Here is a 19,282-nt window from a genome sequence, read left to right as displayed (position 1 = left end):
TGCACACTGCCAGCAAGTGCACACAGCATCCCAAACCAGCACGTTTCCATGAGACAGCATCCATACATGCACAGTTGTCTGCCATCCAAATCAACACCATAGCTTCTGCAGAGTCTCCTGCCAGAGGGTACCTGACCCGTGGGACAGCACCTCATCTTGGCATTAGGGCTGCCAGGCCCTTGCTTTGTGAGGAGCCTAAATTCATGCCTCGCCTGAACAATAGAGCTGTTTTCTAATTTTTTATTTTTATTTTTTAAATTCAAACCTTAAACAGGAACAGCTTCAAAAAACAGCTAAAATTAGAAGTTCATCAAGCACTCTTATCAAGCACATCAAGCACATCAAGCAATCTTACCCAGCTGGGTAAGATTTCTTCTCAAAATGGAAGCTTCCTAGGCAACCTGCTTTATGATCCATCTCTGTAACCCAAAGTCAGCAAATATCTTCATACAGTATGACAGCAAACCACAATGACGTTTGCCTATTTCATACTCACTTTTACAAAATAGCTTGATAACACACTGATGGCAACTGCAGCCTGAAGGTCTGCAAACTAAAGCTGACCAAAAAAGTAATATATTTTTTAAAGGTTTAATTCCAATTTTCTGTTACTTTTCACTTCCCATACAGCCACTGCACTGAAGCTTTCAGCTGTACATCCACTTCCAACACAACAGAGTAAAATGATTTAAATATGAAACTGTGGAGCACAACCACACATCGCTGCATCTCCCCTTTCAATGGCCATTTTGTGCAAGGCATCACTAGAACCTTTTGTGCAAGTCAGCAGAATAAAAACATTTTTTGTCCCCAGGCTGGTGAGCAGCAGTTGCCATGGCGGCAGGTTAATAACAGCCCAATGATTTGCCCAGGGCTGCCTGTGATCTTGGCTACAGATTTAACACACTCTCAGAAGGAGGCCAGCTAAAACAAGGACTGAGATTATTCTCTAGGGAATGAATGCTATTAAACACACACACACACACAAATATTCTTGCTAAAGGACAAAAATAAAGAGAAGAAAAAAGAGACAGGAACCAACTATTCTTTTAATCTCCTGGAAACTATCAGTCACAGGAAATTGGTAAAGGATGAACCAACATATGTACACAAATCAGAAATTGGTTGCTTAATATATGAAGAATAATTATATAATCTATCCAGCGGTGTACAGACTATTACATATATGCAGGGGCTTAGCCATTCAATTTCCCATGTCAAATGGCAATTGTGTGGCTAAAGCGTCTTTGGTCCTTTAAGTACAGCTTTAAGATTTAAACTCAGTAAAGCAAGGTAATGCAGATTTAATGGAAAGCAGTCTTAAGGAAAAAAAAAAAGAAAAAAGAAAAAAGCAATTCTCAGACTCTGACTCATCCTACTAAAGTCGAGGTGGACCAGAACGACAAAATATGTGCTAATGAGATGACAAAATACAGTGCAATGGGATCAGGTAGGTGTTTTGGGTAGTCCCAGGACTTTGTCTAGGAAGTTAACACATCAGCTCTTGAAGGCCAGGCTTGAAAAGCTGAGCCAGATGTATGTTCATAAAGCCATCAATCAAAACAAAGCACAGAAAACATGATGTAAAGAAAGAGTGTCCACAACACCTCCTGGACAGAAAAGCCCGCCTGTCCTCTAATGTTTGATACTCCTTCTAGATTGAACTAGTGCCTTGGCATATCCCCAGTACAAACCACTGATACCCTAAGGCCACTCAAGGTTGCTGTGGCACAAAAAAACAGTGAATAGAGAAAACCAGAAATGGGGTTGGAAAAGCTCTCCATTTCAGGCAACTAAACCTCAAGGTTCCCATGGCCGTTTTCTGAGTTGGCTCCCACTCTCTTTTCCCTAGAAGTTTCATTTATTCTCCTCACGTAAATCTGTCTTCCTTTTCTTAAAGGTGAAGCAATAGGCAACTTTTTTTTTTTTCTTACTGCCTGTAATTTTGTACTGCATTTTTAGAAATCCTGGCATGTGGCACACCTGTCCAATTTACACATGGAAGAAATGACACGACCTCTTCTGCCCCAGAACCACCATCTCTCCTGTGTTCAGCACGGGGCTCAGGAAGCAAGTGCCAAGGAACTGTTTTCACAGCAAGAAGGTTACAAGAGACCCGAGGGAAGAAAAAGCACTCGATAACATCTTAAATGCAGTCATTGACTGTAAATCAGGTTCATTATTACACATCCACGTGAGCCTGGTGTTGGGATCACTACTCCCAATTCACATATAAAAGTAAGAGGAGAACTCAATACTTTACATTCACCTCCTCTTTCCCCGGTGCTGAAGATTACCTAATGCCAAGCATGCATAATACCACAGGAGTCTTAAACCACTATGGATCTCTGTCAGAAACTGAACTTTATGTCAATGAAAGCATATGCCAATTTCACTTTCTGCCACCTACTGTATTTTTGAAAATCTCCTTTCTGACTGGCTTATGCATGCTAGGATGTACAGTTTTGTACCCTACAGCATGATTGACACTTACGGGGGAAGCAGTGAGGGATGTGGGAATATGCCAATACCTCTGAAGCAAACGTGGCATTTGCCTGCCTCTTCCTTTCCTGTGTGAGAATAAGTACCTAGCAGTGAGATAACTTCCACTCTCACACCTGTCACCCACAGCTGCTGCCAAGGGTCACCAGCAGCAGTACAATAAGATAAAATATTTAATCTTACAAGGGTCAGTTTAAAGCAAGTGACAAATTTCTCTCCCTGCTTTAACAGAGGCACTAAAATAAAAAGGCTTTGTGTTAAATCACTTGAAAGTCTGTTAAAGCTCTGCTCTTACCTGTTCCTGTTCATCTTAAATGTTACTGATTTACAAAATATGACACAAAGCTAAAACCTTCATTAGCAATTATAATAAATGTTCACTCACCACAGGTATGGTATTAAGTATATTAAATAGACTAAATAAGCGATGAGCTCAAACAGAGCACATCCTGTGTTTTCTTCTTAAAACTCTTCAAGTCCAACCTTTCTAGGAAATTTTGCCTTTTGGTCCTCCCCCTAATTTTGCCTTTTTGTCCTTCCCAAATCAGAAGAATTGCAAAATTAACTTATACTGAAAATGAACTTTTCATGAGAGCCAGTAAACTTCATGCAATGCTGCTTCAGTCTAGCTAGATCAAGTTGTAAATCAATATATTAGTATGCCTTCCTCAGCAACGTGCACAGTATCTGTGCTGAAGACGATGTGACCTTTGAAGACTACAGCCATCAGGGTTGCCACAAAGGATTAGACCTGAAATCCAACAAGACCACCACTCTCATTCTTCATGGTGGCTAGTGTGAGATGCTTCAAGTGACAATGAGGTGAGATCTGGGGTAGTTTGATCCATCCAGTCAGTCTTAGCCTGATCTCTAATATTTAGGAGCTACTTGAAGGACCGAAGAGCAAGGTTTAAACCTTGGAGCATTAGATGCTTCCATACTCTTATGTACCAGAGAAAAAACTTTGCTCTTGTCTCCAGTGCTGGAAGTGGTGCAGTGAAGCCAGAACTGGTGCACACTAAGAACAAGCATTTTGGAGCCTGAAAGCACCATTGCAAGACTCCTTTTTAAATCCATGAAGCACTAGGCATCTCTGTGGTACTACATGAATAAAAGTAAGAAGATGGACCTGAATACTCCAGCAAAAAAAGAGTAAACAGGATTAAAATAGAGCACTTTTTTTTTTTTTTTTGGTAATGTACTTAACAACAACAACAACAAAATCCTTGCAGAGGTTATCAGTGTTCATCAACAGGAAAAGCTGACTGTTTTGCCTTTCATTAAAGAAAACAAAATTCACATTGGAGAAAAGGCTTTTTACCAAGGCAAGATTTCTCTCTTCTGGATGCTATTAAATGACACAGGGAAGACTCTAAGAACAGACAGCAGTAAACATAACTCCCTTTTTTCATCAAATCTCAGCCTCAAACGGTCACTTACAGGAAAAAATAAGCATTCCCACTGCAGGAAGCAGCAGATTAAATTCTAAGACCTGTTTAGTGCCAGCACAGATGATCGGAATGGTCTTTTTTACAGACCCCATCCAATTTATCATCTTCAAATTTATTGAAATGCACACACTCCCCATTTATATCATTCCCAGCCTTCCGCAAGGCTCATTAAGTTCACAGGTGTTCTGAAGGCGTCTCTTTCAGACAGCACAATCTATAAAATTAATCACTATCTCCATGCTCATTGCAAGCACCCATCCCCAGCTGTTTGCTCTCTGACAGCAAGGAGCCAGACTTACACGGGAAGGGTATTGCCAACCAACGAGGCCAGGGGACAAGAGAATTGCTCTTGCCCGCTTTGCTTGCTCTTGCTCAAAGGTCAGGCAAAACATTGTCTGCTTTAATTCATGTCTTCTCCGTTTTATTTTTAGCCTGTGAAACAGTGTAAAGCACACCAGGAGAAATATATTTAATTTATGCTTCAGAAATGCCTTATACTCCAACAGGTATATAGGGGTCCCCTTGAGGACGGATATTTTGTAGTTGTAAGCTACTCCTGGAGAAGAAAAAATAAGTAGATGATTTAAAAAGAGACTTCTCACATAAGGAATAGCTCAAGCATTACTGATAGAAGCTTTGGCATTATTCCTCCTAGAGACTTGTTTTAGTGTCTTACTGTCTAACGCAGCCCCTTGGGACTCCTGCACAGCCTGAGCATGTAGAAGGGCACATTGATAGAGTTTAAAGGGCAAATTCATTGCACCAGCAAGGGCAGCCTCTGGTCCAAACTGTGCTGTATCTCTCAGCTGATGAACCATCAGCTCACCACTTAACATGCCTGAAGACATGCCTCCTGCTCACTCTCACCCTGACCTCCCTCCCCTCGGTTCCCCTATTTTGCTTTCTTGGCGAAACAATCAGTAGGGTCAGCATGCGAGAATTTCTGCCTCAGTAGGTGCCAGCCCAGGTGATTACTGTGGACAAGCTCAAGCCAAAGAAGTAAAATGGATGAAGCGATGGGCAGAGTGCCAGAGGTACTCAGATCCAGGAGAGATCCAGGCACACTCGCTGGGAGAGGCACGAAAGCACCTAAGCACTTCAGTGCCGTGGCCACTTCATTACTTCTGTGAAGCCTTCTGTAAAGACATCTGGGCCTCCCCGATTAAATCATCCTCCAGATCCATCTGGTACTTGGAAGACACCATTTCTAAAGCTGACTTGACTTTAATCAAAGGTTAATCTTACCTGAAAGACTGGAGTTGTGGGTCTTAGCTCCATCTTTCTGGCAGCTGTAACTCACTTCACCCTCCATCAGCCATCAGTACATAACTGGAGAGTTAAGACTTTTGCCACACTGGATTTCAGTCACTGCTACAGACTGCTTCCCCAGATGCCTCCTTCTCCAGCTATACAGAAGCAAACAAACACACCTCTCCCCTCCCTAGAGCTGAGGGCCAAAAACAGTGTGCAGGGGAAACTGAGCCTAGCAGGTCTAAGATTCAGAAGGTAAATTCACACTTTTAGAGAGAAATGAGGCTGTCAAGATCTTCTAAGGAGGTTCACCCAGCTGTGGAGCAAGAGGAGCAGTAAGAAACCTGAACTGCAGCTGGAGAAGTCCTCTGCCCTGCGGCAGGTGTCCTGCAGGTATTTCCCCAGCTGATTGCCCACCACGCCATTTTCCAAATTTCAGCTTACTTCAGTGAGGGTGCAAGCTGTTTTGGCAAGATGCTCCATGCTTGAGAACCTTCATACACTCACAGATGAGAGCTGAAACACCTCCCAGAATCTGGGGGAAGGTAAGGAAAAAAGATTCCTATAAAGCAAACAACGCCCACCGCCACTGGAAGAATGCCTACAGCTAAGCTTACATCAAACCACCAGTGCTAAGTATTTCTTTCTAGAGACAGAAATGCATCCTGGGGGAAATAAATAAATAAATAAAATTAGAAAATGTTTTAGGCACTTTAAAGGCTCATTAAGCTTGCAGCTTAAGCTCTGAGGATGCCTTGGCTTGAACACTGCAGCAAATATCACGTTGACTCTTACCATTATTGCTCAAGTGTCAGAATAAAGCTTAAAATGGTTGAAGAGACCGTGTCAGATGTGAGGATCCTGTGAAATGCTGTGGGGATGCCCAAGAGGGGCTCTCCTAGTGATGACCACACTGACACCCACAGCGGAGGCAAGGTAGGAACATCCACATTGCTCCAGCACTCGTGAAATAACACGGCTTGTCAAAGCAGCTTGAGCGTGTATCTCTACACTCCAGCCAATGCCATCCACCAGCAGGAAGACTGCATGCCAGTACTGAAGGGAGGTGTGTTACAGCAGGTGTGTTGTGATTAAAGCCACATTTTCCCTCCCATCTGAGGGAAAGAACAATATTTTCACTGTGGCTAATCCATCACTGGCAGGTTGGTCTTACTCAAGACGTGTTCAGAGCAGTTTTGCTGCTGCCTAGAAACCTTTTAATTTCTTTAAGTGCAGCCACTTAAAGCACCTTTCTTTGAACTGGCATCTCTGCGGCTTGTTTTGGTTTGATTTGCTTTCCATCAGCAAGAACCCTTTCTTCTTCAACCACTCCACGACAAGGCACCGCATTTACCCGAATGTTATTGCGGGAAGCTTCCCAAGGCAGCCTGCTTAGGGATCCATTGCCTCAACAAGGATTTCTATCCCTATTTTAGGTGCCAGACTCCCAGCTGCCATGACAGAAGGCTGCGAGTCTCCTCTGCGTCCTGGCTTATCCGTGCCAGCACATACGGACGTGTTGCAGCTCTGGGGACAGCTGATGGGGCACAAGACCCCGATAACCAGGCACCTGGTCTGCTCCCTCCATGCCCTCTGCCAGCCAGGAAGGCAGCATTCTTAATCGATCGTCCCTCCCCGCATCTTTTTCCCTTGTACAAAAGATCGCACGTGCACTGATCTGAAGTTCTGATGTCTTCTGGCAGCCTCAAGTCTGTCATTGGGTCATTTATCGTAAAATATGGCCAAAATAATATTGATAATTGAAGATGGTAGATGGATGGATTTGCTACCTAAGTACTTGCAAAAGAAAAAAGAAAACATTCTGAATTACATGAACATTTGAATCCTAAGGAACAAACAGGTATGAATATATAATGGAAGTCAATTCGTGAATGTTTCTCTGCAATTGCTGTTAAAGTCTCTGATGCTGAGGCAGACATCTCCAGCAAACGAGCTGCCATGCACTCTTCAGTCACTAGGCTCCATGAAGAGAAGAGGACTGCTGGATGAAACTAGTTGCAAATGCGCTCCCTGAGCATCTCTGTCCTTCACTGCATTAATTTTCCAATGCCATCAGTCATGTGCTTGACTTCAGATGCCTCTCTGAGATTCTTAAAAACTAAATTTCCCCCAAATCCTTAAAACGAAGCTTCGGGAAAACAAAATATCTTTTTAAGGACTCAAGTCAGATATTGAAACCCCAGGCATGTGGAAACACCAAACCATTTTTAAAACTTCAGCTTCTGTCTTCAAAAAGCTGACATACACACTACTGTTTCTAGCAATGGAAAAATGCGAAGAAAACCACAGAATATTATGTAGGAAACATGTTGTTGAAGACTGATAAACCAGATGTGCTGTCACTGGTTTACTGTCTGTCAATCACTGCATTTGTGGCTGATCATTTGGATAGATTCATCTGCATACAAAAACCGCACTACGTCATCTCATCTGTAAACACTTTTGAAACAATCAGGCAGAACAGTTAACAGGGAGGTATCCCTCACTGCACATCATTGTCTTTCAGGCATTAACAACCAAAATTGAGCGTACGTCAAGTATTCGTATAAAAGAACTAGATTCCTTACAGGCTTAACAAACAAAACAACAACAACAAAAAAGCAGAAGAACATTCATCTTAAATTGTTAGGACTATTGCAAAGCATTAGGTTTATGCTACCATTTCTGAACTCTCCATTCCAGTTTCACCCCGCCTTTTATTTACCTTGAATCCCCAAAGGACTAACATTGCCTCTCAATGCTGGCACATGATGGTACCGGTGTGGCCTTGAACTCCTGTACATCCAGTGGTACCTGCCAATTTCCATTTCTGGTCTGGTGATCACTGCCAATTTTAGGTGGTAAAAAGTCAGTGTCACCAAAGTTTGTAGTTCAGCACTTTCAGTCATTTAACTTTAAAAATAAGAGCCCATAAAAACACGCTGTATTTTCACCACTGAAATAACGTAACTTTACCAAAACAAGGGAGGGGTTGGGGGGAGGGGACAAACAACAGGGAAATGCTCATACAAATATTAAGAAGTGTTGAACAGCTGAAACTCCAGCTGAGACTTGAATTAAAGACACGGAAAAGGACCCTCTGTTACAGCTGCTGGTCATTCCCCCTCACCCCCCACCCCGTTTCTACCCCTCCTTGTTCATGGCAAGGACTGAAGGAAGACATAGTCATGGCAAACCATGTTATCTGGTTCCTGAAAACTCCAAATCTGACAGAGGGAATGATTAATATCACATGTTGAGACAAGGCAAACACAAGAGCTCATTCTGTTATTTTTTTTCTACATAAAAAAAATAAATAAATTGTGGGCTTTGTTTCACATAGGCTCTGCTGATTTCCAAAATTCTGGACCAAATAAGTTAAAAGAGGCTTATTCAAGGGTTGGAGGGAACAGGAGCTGTTATCCTTCTCCCCCTGTTTTTGGGGCCTAGAGGGCATTTGGTAAGGACAGGCACAGCATCGACATTTCCCCCTTGCCTCCCTCACAGCACTGCTGGGCTGTCAGGACAGGACGACCTGGCCGTTCCTTGTAATGCACCGCAGCCCCTTCAGCCCCGGCGAAATGCAAAGGTAATCACCATCCCTGGCCAAAATAAATACGACTTCACAGCATTTCAGTAAGTGGAGGAAGCGATGGTTACAATGTCAAAAAGCAATGTATTGTGAACTAGGTCCAAGGCAAATTTCTAGGGGGTAGGAGCAGGAATGCCATACATTTTTGGGCTGTGAGGGCCCCGGTCCTTCTCTCAGGCTGTTTTGTTGCTGGTGCGCTGGTGAGTTTGGCACAGCTACGTTTGCACATGTCAGAAGAGAAACATCCTGGCCTCGAATCCAAATGGTGGATCTAGAGGTTTGCAACAGGAATTTGTCCACCTCCTGCATCAGTGAACGAACTCTGGTGCTAAAAGAGCCTCTTGGGTTGACACAGACATAGTACTGATGGCTCAGTAAAGGATAATTCGTGTTTTGCTACTTGTCCCCTCTCTGGTACTCACACGCAAACCATCAAGCAGGTACCAGGCAGTCTGTCTTTCCCAAGAGGCATTGCTCGACTTTGCATAGCTTACCCTTCCTCTTAGGAAAGACAAGTGCCACATTTTATGAAGGCAACCAAATTTAGAATGTCTTGAAGCTATCATTCCAAAATGACTGTGCATGCTCAGGAAAACTTCCGTGATGATATCATCTCCTCCTGCTTACACAGGAACAATCCCGCTCATGAGATCACAAAAAAACACCATAATAATCAAATTTGATACAAACTGGAAAACAACAGCACTGCTTGCTGGTACTGTGTACTGCCTGCCTCCTCCCTGCTCCCTCATTTTTTTGAAGCTACTTACTGGACATGAGTAACAGATTCAGATTTTAATAATAATAATAACCAGCTGGCAAAACTTCTGAGAAGAAAAAAAAATTCAATTGCTTTGCAGGAGCATTTAGATCACATCCTTGGCACCACAAAGGTCTTATCTGGCTAGGCCAGAACCCACAATTTGAGATTTCTCTTGTGGCATCTACAAAAACCACTTGCTGAAAGCAGCAGATGCTGGCACAGTCACTGCCTACTGTGGGACCAGCATCAAACACTGAAACGTGGAGTTAGCACGCAAACTTTGCAGCATCATTTCTGTAAGTGAAAATAATTTATTTTTTTTTAATTAGTCATTTCTGGCTTTGCAAAAACAGGGCTCCTTTCATAGGGCGGTGGTTCAAATTGCATGAAGAATCTCAGTTTTTCCATTGCTCTGCAAAGAGACACTTAGCAGCTGGCCACTTTATGGCCTTCACTGCACGCATGACATGACTCCTGAAGCCAGAGAGTATCTTCTGGTGACTTCTCTGGGCACCACACAGGACCATCCGTGCTAAATCACCACCAAGTCAGAAGCCCCATAGGCTTCAGTGGTGTAACAACCACCACACACAGCACAGAAAAAAGGAATTTTAACTCTGTTCCCCAAAAATTCAGATGATGACTGCTTTATATATATTTTTTGTTTTGTTTTTTGAGGAACTAACGATACAAGTTGCATTTCTGGGTGTAGGTGACGACGCTCTCTGTGCACAGCCGTGCTCGTTAAGGCATCCTGTGCCGGATCCCACACAGAGCCAGCAGCTACAGGACCGACAGTGTTTGTGTGTCACACAGCAGACACGCTGATGGCGACTGGGGCGTTCTACATACATTTTGGATGAATCATCTCACATGCCTGCAATAAAATTTGTGGTGTCCAATGTCCTCATGCTTGCTGTCTCTAGCATATGGCTTTAGGGGAAACAAACAGTTTGGACTTTCACCTGCGGCAGCCAACGAAGCAGTGTGTGGTCCATGGGAGCAAAGAGGGGGTTATCGCTGGGTCATTTATGATCTGACAGCCTGGTGATATATACTGCACCAGCAGCAGGGCTGGTCAGAAAACGGGGAAAGGCTGGAGAAACAGAATATGGCTCCCCTCTCCAACCACTCTGCTCCCCTCTCCTCCTGCAGTCTATTGTCCACAGACATCGCCATCTGGGTTTCTTTCCCTGTTACCATATCCTGTGGCACATATGTCTAGGTTTTCTGCTTTCATGAGGTCATTCAGGCAAGTATGAGTACAGTTTCTGAGCGTTTTTCAACCCCCTCCTATTTAGAAGCCAAATCATACTCATTAAAACCTAAATCACTAAGCCTGCCAAATTATTATCCCCAGAATATAGTGTGTCCCAGATTCTCCCTGGGCTGGACCTCTTTCTACAGTTATATTTTTCAGGGACTTATACTAAAGCAGTTATTATTTTCTAGAGATCTGAAACACCAATAAACTGTTTGAAACAGGAAAAAATACGCAGCATACTAAAAAACTTTAAATGGCTTGATAGCTCTGAAAGTATCCCCTAATGCTAAGCTCATGCAGTGCACTTGAAAACTTTGGCTAATAACTATAACGTATGTAAAAAATATGATTTTTTTCAATTTGCTGTAATGAAAAATGCATCTGTTGGTGATGCATCAAAATGTCATAAGTTCATTTCACAAAAAGAACGTCACTAAAAGTGCAATAAACTGCATGTTAATTCAGACCTTTCTCAAGTCACACCTTAGCATCTCTGTTCATACTGCAAACACAGTTGCACAGTTGTGTTTAAGAGAAGTATTTTCTTCATGCTGTTGACTAGCACATACTTACCTAGTTAGAGTTTAATATTGGAAATATTCTTTTGTATTATCATGAATATAATGATCGCAGATCACAGCCATTCCTGTGCACAAGGTTGTCTTTCAGGGAGTATCTTATTAGGCAACAGCCAATTAAAATGAACCACTGACACAGCTGTTCAGGTTGGTTTTCATTATTCCTAAGTATAGCAAATGCAATTTGTACATAGTATGCATCCTTACAAGGAAACCAATTCCAAATATAACAGCTTTCTTCCATGTGTAAATGGTAAATTCACTGTGGCCATCCACAGCTCTTTTTGATTGGTTATTTTTGTTTGTTTGTTTTTTCTCTTTTTGGCGTGTGTTGGGGGGAATTTTGCAGCTTCGTAATATTCCTCTTAGTTAAATGAAAAGGGGAACTTCTTGTCTCTGTTGATGTGTATCAGGATCTATATCACTCACTGCTGATGCAAAAAGGCATTTCGTTTTTCTTATTTATTCCACCTCAGTAAATCTGCCTGCCCAGTCCTCACGTTTTGATTTAATTTAATGCCTGCAAGATAAGCCCTGTCATTTGTAATAATTTGTAAACCTTCATCTTTAAAAGGCATCCAATCTGTCCTGCAGCCCTGTAAAGGATCTGCTAAACATTTTGCTTGAGTGTGCTCATGGTGTTCTCTGCTAAGGGCTGCTGATATGCAATGTAAAGCTGACTTGCTTCTTATCTCCATCAACATGGGCGTTGTTCCATTTCCAATTAAAAAACTGGGGCAGCAGCCACTCATCTGGGTGCAGAGGAACAAATGCCTGATAAGCACTGAATCCAACAGCTGGGCAGTATCATTGCCTGAATCAGGCAGGGGACTTGCAAAAAACCTTATTAAAATACAAAGCTGGAATTCACATACAATTCAGCAAACTTTGGAAATGTAAATAAGATCAATCTTTTTCATTTACCAGACTGTAGATATTCATAAAGCACATTAGCTTGCGTAAATTGTCTCAATTATACTGCAATCCAAAATAGCAGGCCTTCCACATTTGCCACAGGGATGGGAAACGCAAACCGGTACCTACGTGGCACCTCTCTCCAGTTGTGACTGTATGAGGTGCTCGAACTCAAAGCAGACCTGGCTGCACAGCCTCAGTGTCTGGGTGGTTTTGTTCCCCTCTGTTCCCCTCCGGAGTACAGGAGTTTACATAGATAGCGTGCAATCGTATCCTCATTTCCTCAAAGTATTTGCATTTGGCAGTGCAAAGCACCCTGCATGTGGACCTGAATATCCAATGTGAAGTGCTCGGGATCTTTTCTTGCTCAGTATTAGCAATAACGACATCTCCTTGGACTTTGCCATTCATTTCTGGAAGGAACGGTTAAAATACTGTGTGACAGCTCTTCCATTGCTCCAAGCTGCCATAGTTGCCTTGCAACCACTGGGCTTAGGGCTTTTCATAAAGGGCAGTTATTGCAGTAAGGTCAGGTGTGATCTAAGAGGAAGAAGGAGGTGTTGCCAGCCTTGCAAGCCTTTCAGTCAGGAGATCCAGTCCCCTTTTGAAGAGGTCAGTTGCTGTTTTGCACATCCAAACAAAGCAACATTTTCCAGGAAGTTTCTCCACACAAAGAAAAAGCCCGTTTTTCACCACAAGGGCTGCTGGTGAAAAAGCCCTTTTGCAGAAGCCTGCCATTTCCCCGGGGCACCTGATGCCTGCTGAGCCCATCTGAAACCCGGCTGGACTACGCAGTCTTAGCGTGCTGGAACATCTGCCCCTCAAAAGCCTAGCAAACCCGAATATGCCTCCTCCATCGGCAAGCACTTCATGGCAGTAACTTCTCATGGGGACCTGGGCTATTTTGCTACTGAAACTAAAAGTAGCATCGACTGTTTCAGCTTTCTCCATTTTAATTCGCTGTGAAACATATTTGGAAGTTAACTGAATGGAAATAAAGAGCATAATGTGGGAGACCATGTGTTACTTTCAGAAATTAAGGAACTGTCATGAACAAAGCCCTGAAGTGCTACATAAACATACCTATGTAACATAGCCAAAGTATGAAATTATCACAGAAAAGCCAGGAAATTGTGGTGAAATTAAGATAGGAAATTCCCCGGGCTGCATCCTACGAAAACAACAGATCAACCACCTTGACTTGGTAACAGATTTAATGTTCTACATGTTGTGCTTTCACCCTTGCCAAAATAAAAGGAGAAACTATAAACTCATCCTAAACACTCTCAGCAACACATTTTGTTTTGCACAGCTGCTAACACATAAAGATAACTTTGGTTTCTATTGTTGTGAGTTCTAACAGTTTAAAAAAAACTCATCAGTCATAAGAAAAGAAATCACTGGAGTTTTTGAAGAATTATCTATGAGCTCCAGGTGGTTTAATAGCCAAGGTATTTAGGACATTTTGTATATTAATTACTCAAAAACTGCAGCGAGGTGGGTTACTGCCCACATACACTAATGGTTTTCAGAGTTTAATCTCTCATCAGTGGAACTCCTTTTGTGAAATCCCTAAGGGATTATATAGTACTCTGTCTAATCACTTGACAAATTTCATTTACTTGAAACTGAAGCTAGGTTTGAATTATACAAAGTATGTAGGAGGGATCAGGTTCAAAGCAGCAAAACAGAATCTGGTACTGAAAGGTATCAGATTTATCATTACGTTCGTATCTGAACAGTTTAACAATAAATGAAACGATTTTCTCAGTGAAACCTATTAGTTGTGTGTCAGCTGTATATGCCTATGAGATACTCAAATTGCTTACAAACAGCACACAACATAGCATGAATAGCATGAATCATGTAAAAAGGCAGTGGAAATTTTACTAATTTTGTATTATTTAGCAAAAAGCTTGTTGCTATGACTTGTACCATAGCCTGCTACACTATAAGGAGAGATTTATTTGGCACAAATTACGTGATGCAGGAATAAAATGGTCCCTGGGTGGCTGCATCTACCCCCTGAAGTTGAGCCCTCCAGACCAAAAGCATCACCTGTACCGCTGGGATGAGCGAAGCACCTCTCCCATGCACTGCCACCTCCCTGCTGCACAACGGCTACCACCGGCTTGTTTTCTCCATTAAATAGCAATTCTCAGTGGTTAAACACATCCCGAAACCTAACACTGTGAAACTCATGGCACTATTCTCCATTTCCAGAGAGCAGGCAGATCTCCACATGAACAAAATCTGCCAGAAGACACCACAGAAAATGAAAAGGAATTTAAAATTAAGAGTAGCAAGCTAGCTACAGGAAGGTTGTGCGATACTGGAGTCTCCTGTATGTTCCTATAGCCAAGGTCTCCCGCACTGCCAAGCCCCGCTACACGGCAGGTCTCGGTGGAAACGCCGGGTTTCGGCTCCGAAAAGGACACGCAAACACATAGCCACATGCTCCCTCCAAACCAAATTCACCAAAGCCTATCAGGGACGCAGCAATGACAAGACTTCTTTTACAGAAGAAATCGTTTCTGGTCCGCTCAGGAAAGGCTCAGAGCAACCATACGCTCGGACAGACGGACAGACCGCCGCTCCATCGCCGCGCTGCCGAGCCAGCAGATGCGCTAAGGGTTTCTTGAGAGCCCTTCTGAAAAGTGACCCAACTGGCCTGAACCTCTCTCAGCGCCCTCAGTGAACGGATTTAAACAGGCTATTGTTCGACCCCCGGGTACCTTTTTTCTCTTGGCTTTGTTCTGCATTTTCCTCCGCTGCAGTTTCCATGGCTGGCTTCATACCATCCACCAAAAATGCTGCCCCCCCCGCCCCCCCGGCACAGGCTCTTTCTCCTCGCCTCCTTTCGCGCTCCCTTCCGTCTCCTATTGAGGGCGGCGGTGACGGAGCGCCTCTGTTCTCCCTCCCGTGGATCACAGCCCCTTCCACATCGCCCAGACTCTTGTCAGCTTCGATTTCGCTCTGCTCACTGGCCCGCCCGGCACCGTGCCAGCCACCGCTCCACCGTACGTCACCGCCGGCCCCGGCTATAAGAGAGCCCCCTGCACCCCTTCCCCGCTCCCCGGCATAGGGGAACCGCTCCCCTGCGGCGAGCGATGGGGAGGGGAGAGGAGGGTGAGGAAGAAAGGAGCCCCCCCCGTCGCCTTGGAGGGGAGCGCAGGCCGGGGCACGGCCACAGGGCTCGCTTTCCCGTGGGACCATGTCGCCACGCCGCGCATTTTGATTTATTCCGCACGCCCCCTGCCCTCGCAAGGGATGGGGGGCGAGGGGTCGGTGCCGCTTGTTTGCTCCCCTGGCCGAGCGAGTCCCGCTCACACGAGGCAAAAGCATGTAGGGAAGAGGAGTATGAGCAAGGGCGCCTGTATCTGTAAGGAAAATCTAAATTCTTTCTCTGACTCGTGAGCACAATGGAAAAAAAAAAAAAAAAAAAAAAAAAAAAACATAAAAATCACAGCAGGCAGAAAGGAGACAAGCTAAAGTGACCTAAAATGTGTGTGCAATAGTGTAAAGGATGAAATGTTAAAAAAAAGACCATGGCTTGGGGTTATAAAAGTATGCCTGCCATTCGAGACCTAAAGCTACGCACAGAAATGAGTGCATCGTCGCCGCGAAGGCTGGGTGCGATGCCTGCCCTCCATGCAGCACAGCCCGTGGCACGGCACCAAACTGGCTCTGCATGCAGCAAAACCAGGCTGCAGCTGTGCTGCTCCACACGGGGCCACTTCAGGTGTTCCCCAGCCTGCTCGGGGGAGCCAACGTGCACAGGGGTGTTACTCAGCCTCCAAATCCCAAGCCGACACATCCAAGGCACCGTACTGAGGCTCATGAACCTTGCCCACCACTCTGCTCGTCTCAGTGGCCCCACGGTATGCCACGCTGCACAGGGTGGCTGTACCCAAATGTACCCCTCGCTGCCTGCAGGGTGATGGAGCAACCAAGGAGCGATGGACTTTTTGCTAGCTGGCAGGTTTCAGCACTGTAGAGCCCCTGCAGCAGATCCTGCAGGCTGCAAAAGCGCCAAGAAGATTCAGCAAATGCTGAAGATGTTAAAACCTACACGCTGCATGTTCCATATAGCGGATTCAACCAAGAGAGTGGGAAGAGGGAAGCAGGCCAAGGATTTGTAGCTGCAATTCAGCCTTTTCTGACTGAAGTTACTACACCCACAATTTTGCTGTGCATTTTTATTTCTATAGATGTCTAGTGAAAAGCACAAAAAACCTCAGACCCTTTAGAGAAAGTTCCCTTCTTTTGCAAGAAACCAGTGCACAAATCTCTCCTCCCTCACCAGTGTCACCACAGCAGCAGCTGAGCAGTAATGCCCAAAGCAAAGTAACAAGTGCAGCATGCCCCAACCCCATTGCCAAGAGGTCTTGTGCTCCTCACCCATCCTAAGACTTCATAGCACAGCACCAAAACTTGATGCCAGGCATTTGCCTAAAAAACTTTCTTGGAGTCCAGGAAGAGCCTGTGCTTGAAGCTCACATCTCAGCAGAACGTCTTATGAGCAGGATGAACCTAATTTGTAGAGGAGATGAAGTTTCCACAGGAACCCATGTGCAAGGCTCCTGCAGGCAATCAAATCAGCAGCCCCACCAGAAACCTCACCCCAGGTGCAAGGCTTATTTCACCAGCCTGCTATAACACACACATAGCAGTCCATACACACCAAAATCCTGGCCCCAGCGAGACCATGTAATGCAAACATTCTCCTTCAAGGAAGCAGCCGAATGGTGAAACCATAGGTGACATGTTTGCTACGTTGTTCTAACCATTACTAAATGTTTTTCAAATTCTGCAGTCAGAAAGGAAAAAGAATTTGGGATAATGATTATGCAAAGTAAATCTTCTATATAGTGTGTTTCTTCCTACCATTTACCATCAGTAAGATTGAAAATACATAGTGAACACACCCTACTTGCTGAAAGTCACATTGATTTTAGCCATTGATCAAAACAATTGACTGTTCCTGACACTGAAATTCCTTGCTTGGAACTTCTCATCATTCAGTCTGTGCTTCTGGAAGCTCACAACTGTGACAGGCTATACCTCAGTTTGTTAATGACCTTCACTCACTTTAGAAGGTAAAATAATTAAAGGATTGAAACCTCACTTCTGACTACCCAAGGTTACAAAAACCCTGTTCAGAAACTAATCTGAGTGTTATAATGTTAATACACTGAAGTAGTATAAATGCACAGAAAATACAACTGTCACCTGGAACTTCCTTTCTTTAAACAGAAAATACATTCAACGGAATCTTTGGTTCTGTCCTTGAAAGAAACCCTTTACCAAACCCCTTTCTCTCTGTCAGTGACACCTACTCCTTCAAACAACTGCATGCTTTCCCTCTGGCAAGCAGATTTTGTTGGGCAGGCTCAGGACTTTTTAATGATGACAGAACTAAGAAGCCAGGAGAATATTTTCCCCTACTTTCTCTTAGGATAACCCCTTCAACAAAAAACAAGTAATGCAGAAGTAAGTGCACGGTACCAAAACTACACAAGATCTTGAAATGAAGACTTCAGAGGCCATAAACCTAAACTATTCGGAAGCATTAATTCTACTAAATCATCCTCTAAAAGCTCTAAGTGATGCATGACCGCACTGTTCTCCCCCACTGTTTACTGCTTTCCAGGTTGCTGGAATGTGTGATGGGTTTTATGTACTTATCATCATAAGTCATTTCTTAATCTTGCTCCTTGTCCCCTCATTGGTAAGCACAACAGTTAGAACAAACCATAGGCTATTTCCTCCAGTGCTAACACGTGTGGGTCTTGCACATCACGTGTTAATCTCAGCAAGTTCTCTCCTTCATCACCCCCTCTCCAAACCAGATATACCATTCTCATAATGCGTGATCAAACCAGGAGACATCAAGTCTATGCCTATGACAAAATGGCAAAAGACAATGACACAAAGGTAGAAAATTACAAAAACAAACAAACAAAAATTTTAAAGACTGATACTTAGCAAAAACCTGCTGTACTGATCGGGCTGATTTAGATAACCAGTGACCAGGAAAGTTGACTAGTTACATTTTAGGAGTTCAGCCCAGCATTTTGTTTGCAGACCAAAATAAAAACGAAAATGAGAAGAGGGCAGAGCAGTAAGGGATTCTGCTGCTAAAGCACATGTCCTTGGGGAAAATCATTCAGAATCCTAACAGACAACACAGCTAAAACGCACAGCCAGACCCCATGAAGAACAGCAATGGAGCAAAACATGTGAAGGCACTGCAGACCAAGTGACATTCACTACAAAATAGAATTAAAGAGGTTTTAATCTATTTTATCTAGCTTAAAAAAATAAAAAAATAAAAAAACACATTTAATCATTTTGCTCAGTCAAGTAAAGCACTACAATTGCATGGGTTAAAATGATATTAAAAATCTAATTCCATTCATGTGTCAATTCTGTCAAACATCTATCTTTAATGTCACTGAATCTAGTTTACATTCCTGAAGGCTAAAGAGCTCTATCATAAGCTAGGGAAAATTCTTCAGGAGGTTTAAGGAGATGAGCACATTTTTTGCCATTTCTACAAAGCCTTCACAGAGCTGTAATAAAGAGTGTTCCCAGATAGTTCAAGAACAATTTCAGATCATCCTATAAGATTTGAGATTCTGAAGTTAAAATTCAGAGGCTGTTCCTCAGACTACACTGACGTATTCCAAAAAACTAATTTTAAAGACAACTTGTAGCGTGCATGTTTTAGAAAATATGCAAAAATATTCAAGAGAAGGAACAAATACACATACAGCCACTCGGTGCATCTCAGTGTAACTGCTCATGATCAGACCTGTTTTAGAGCTGTTACCTAGGCTCGAGTATAAAACCCACTCTGAATGCTTATGCAAAAGCCAGCAAATTTTCCATGTGGATGAAATTAAAGCATGAAAACAGGCTTTTAGTTGTGCAGCAGTCATGTACCTGGCAACTACTTAAAAA

At 43.4% G+C, this 19,282-nt stretch overlaps 1 protein-coding gene across 9 annotated transcripts in view; it reads right to left on the bottom strand.

Moving 5' to 3' along the window:
* The window catches only part of GPM6B (glycoprotein M6B), a 108,844-nt gene that overhangs the window by 14,892 nt on the left and 74,670 nt on the right, over positions 1–19,282 (bottom strand). For 2 of the 9 annotated variants that reach the window (XM_040533353.1, XM_040533343.1), the window contains exons 1-2: positions 15,052–15,127; positions 7,930–8,049 (exon numbers count right to left, since the gene is read on the bottom strand). The exons of 3 other annotated variants lie outside the window; for them this stretch is intronic. In XM_040533353.1, the coding sequence (XP_040389287.1) occupies positions 7,930–8,049; positions 15,052–15,112 (181 nt within the window). In that variant the 5' untranslated portion in view covers positions 15,113–15,127. Of the gene's footprint in view, positions 1–7,929; positions 8,050–15,051; positions 15,212–19,282 lie in introns of those variants that run through there. 4 more of the 9 variants (XM_040533379.1, XM_040533388.1, XM_040533361.1 and 1 more) reach the window with 3 other exon arrangements.

This window comes from Cygnus olor, chromosome 1 (assembly GCF_009769625.2).
Source record: "Cygnus olor isolate bCygOlo1 chromosome 1, bCygOlo1.pri.v2, whole genome shotgun sequence".
NCBI classification, from domain to species: domain Eukaryota; kingdom Metazoa; phylum Chordata; class Aves; order Anseriformes; family Anatidae; genus Cygnus; species Cygnus olor.
Note: the sequence above shows the minus strand (reverse complement) of the source record. Positions and strands in the feature narration are given on the sequence as shown.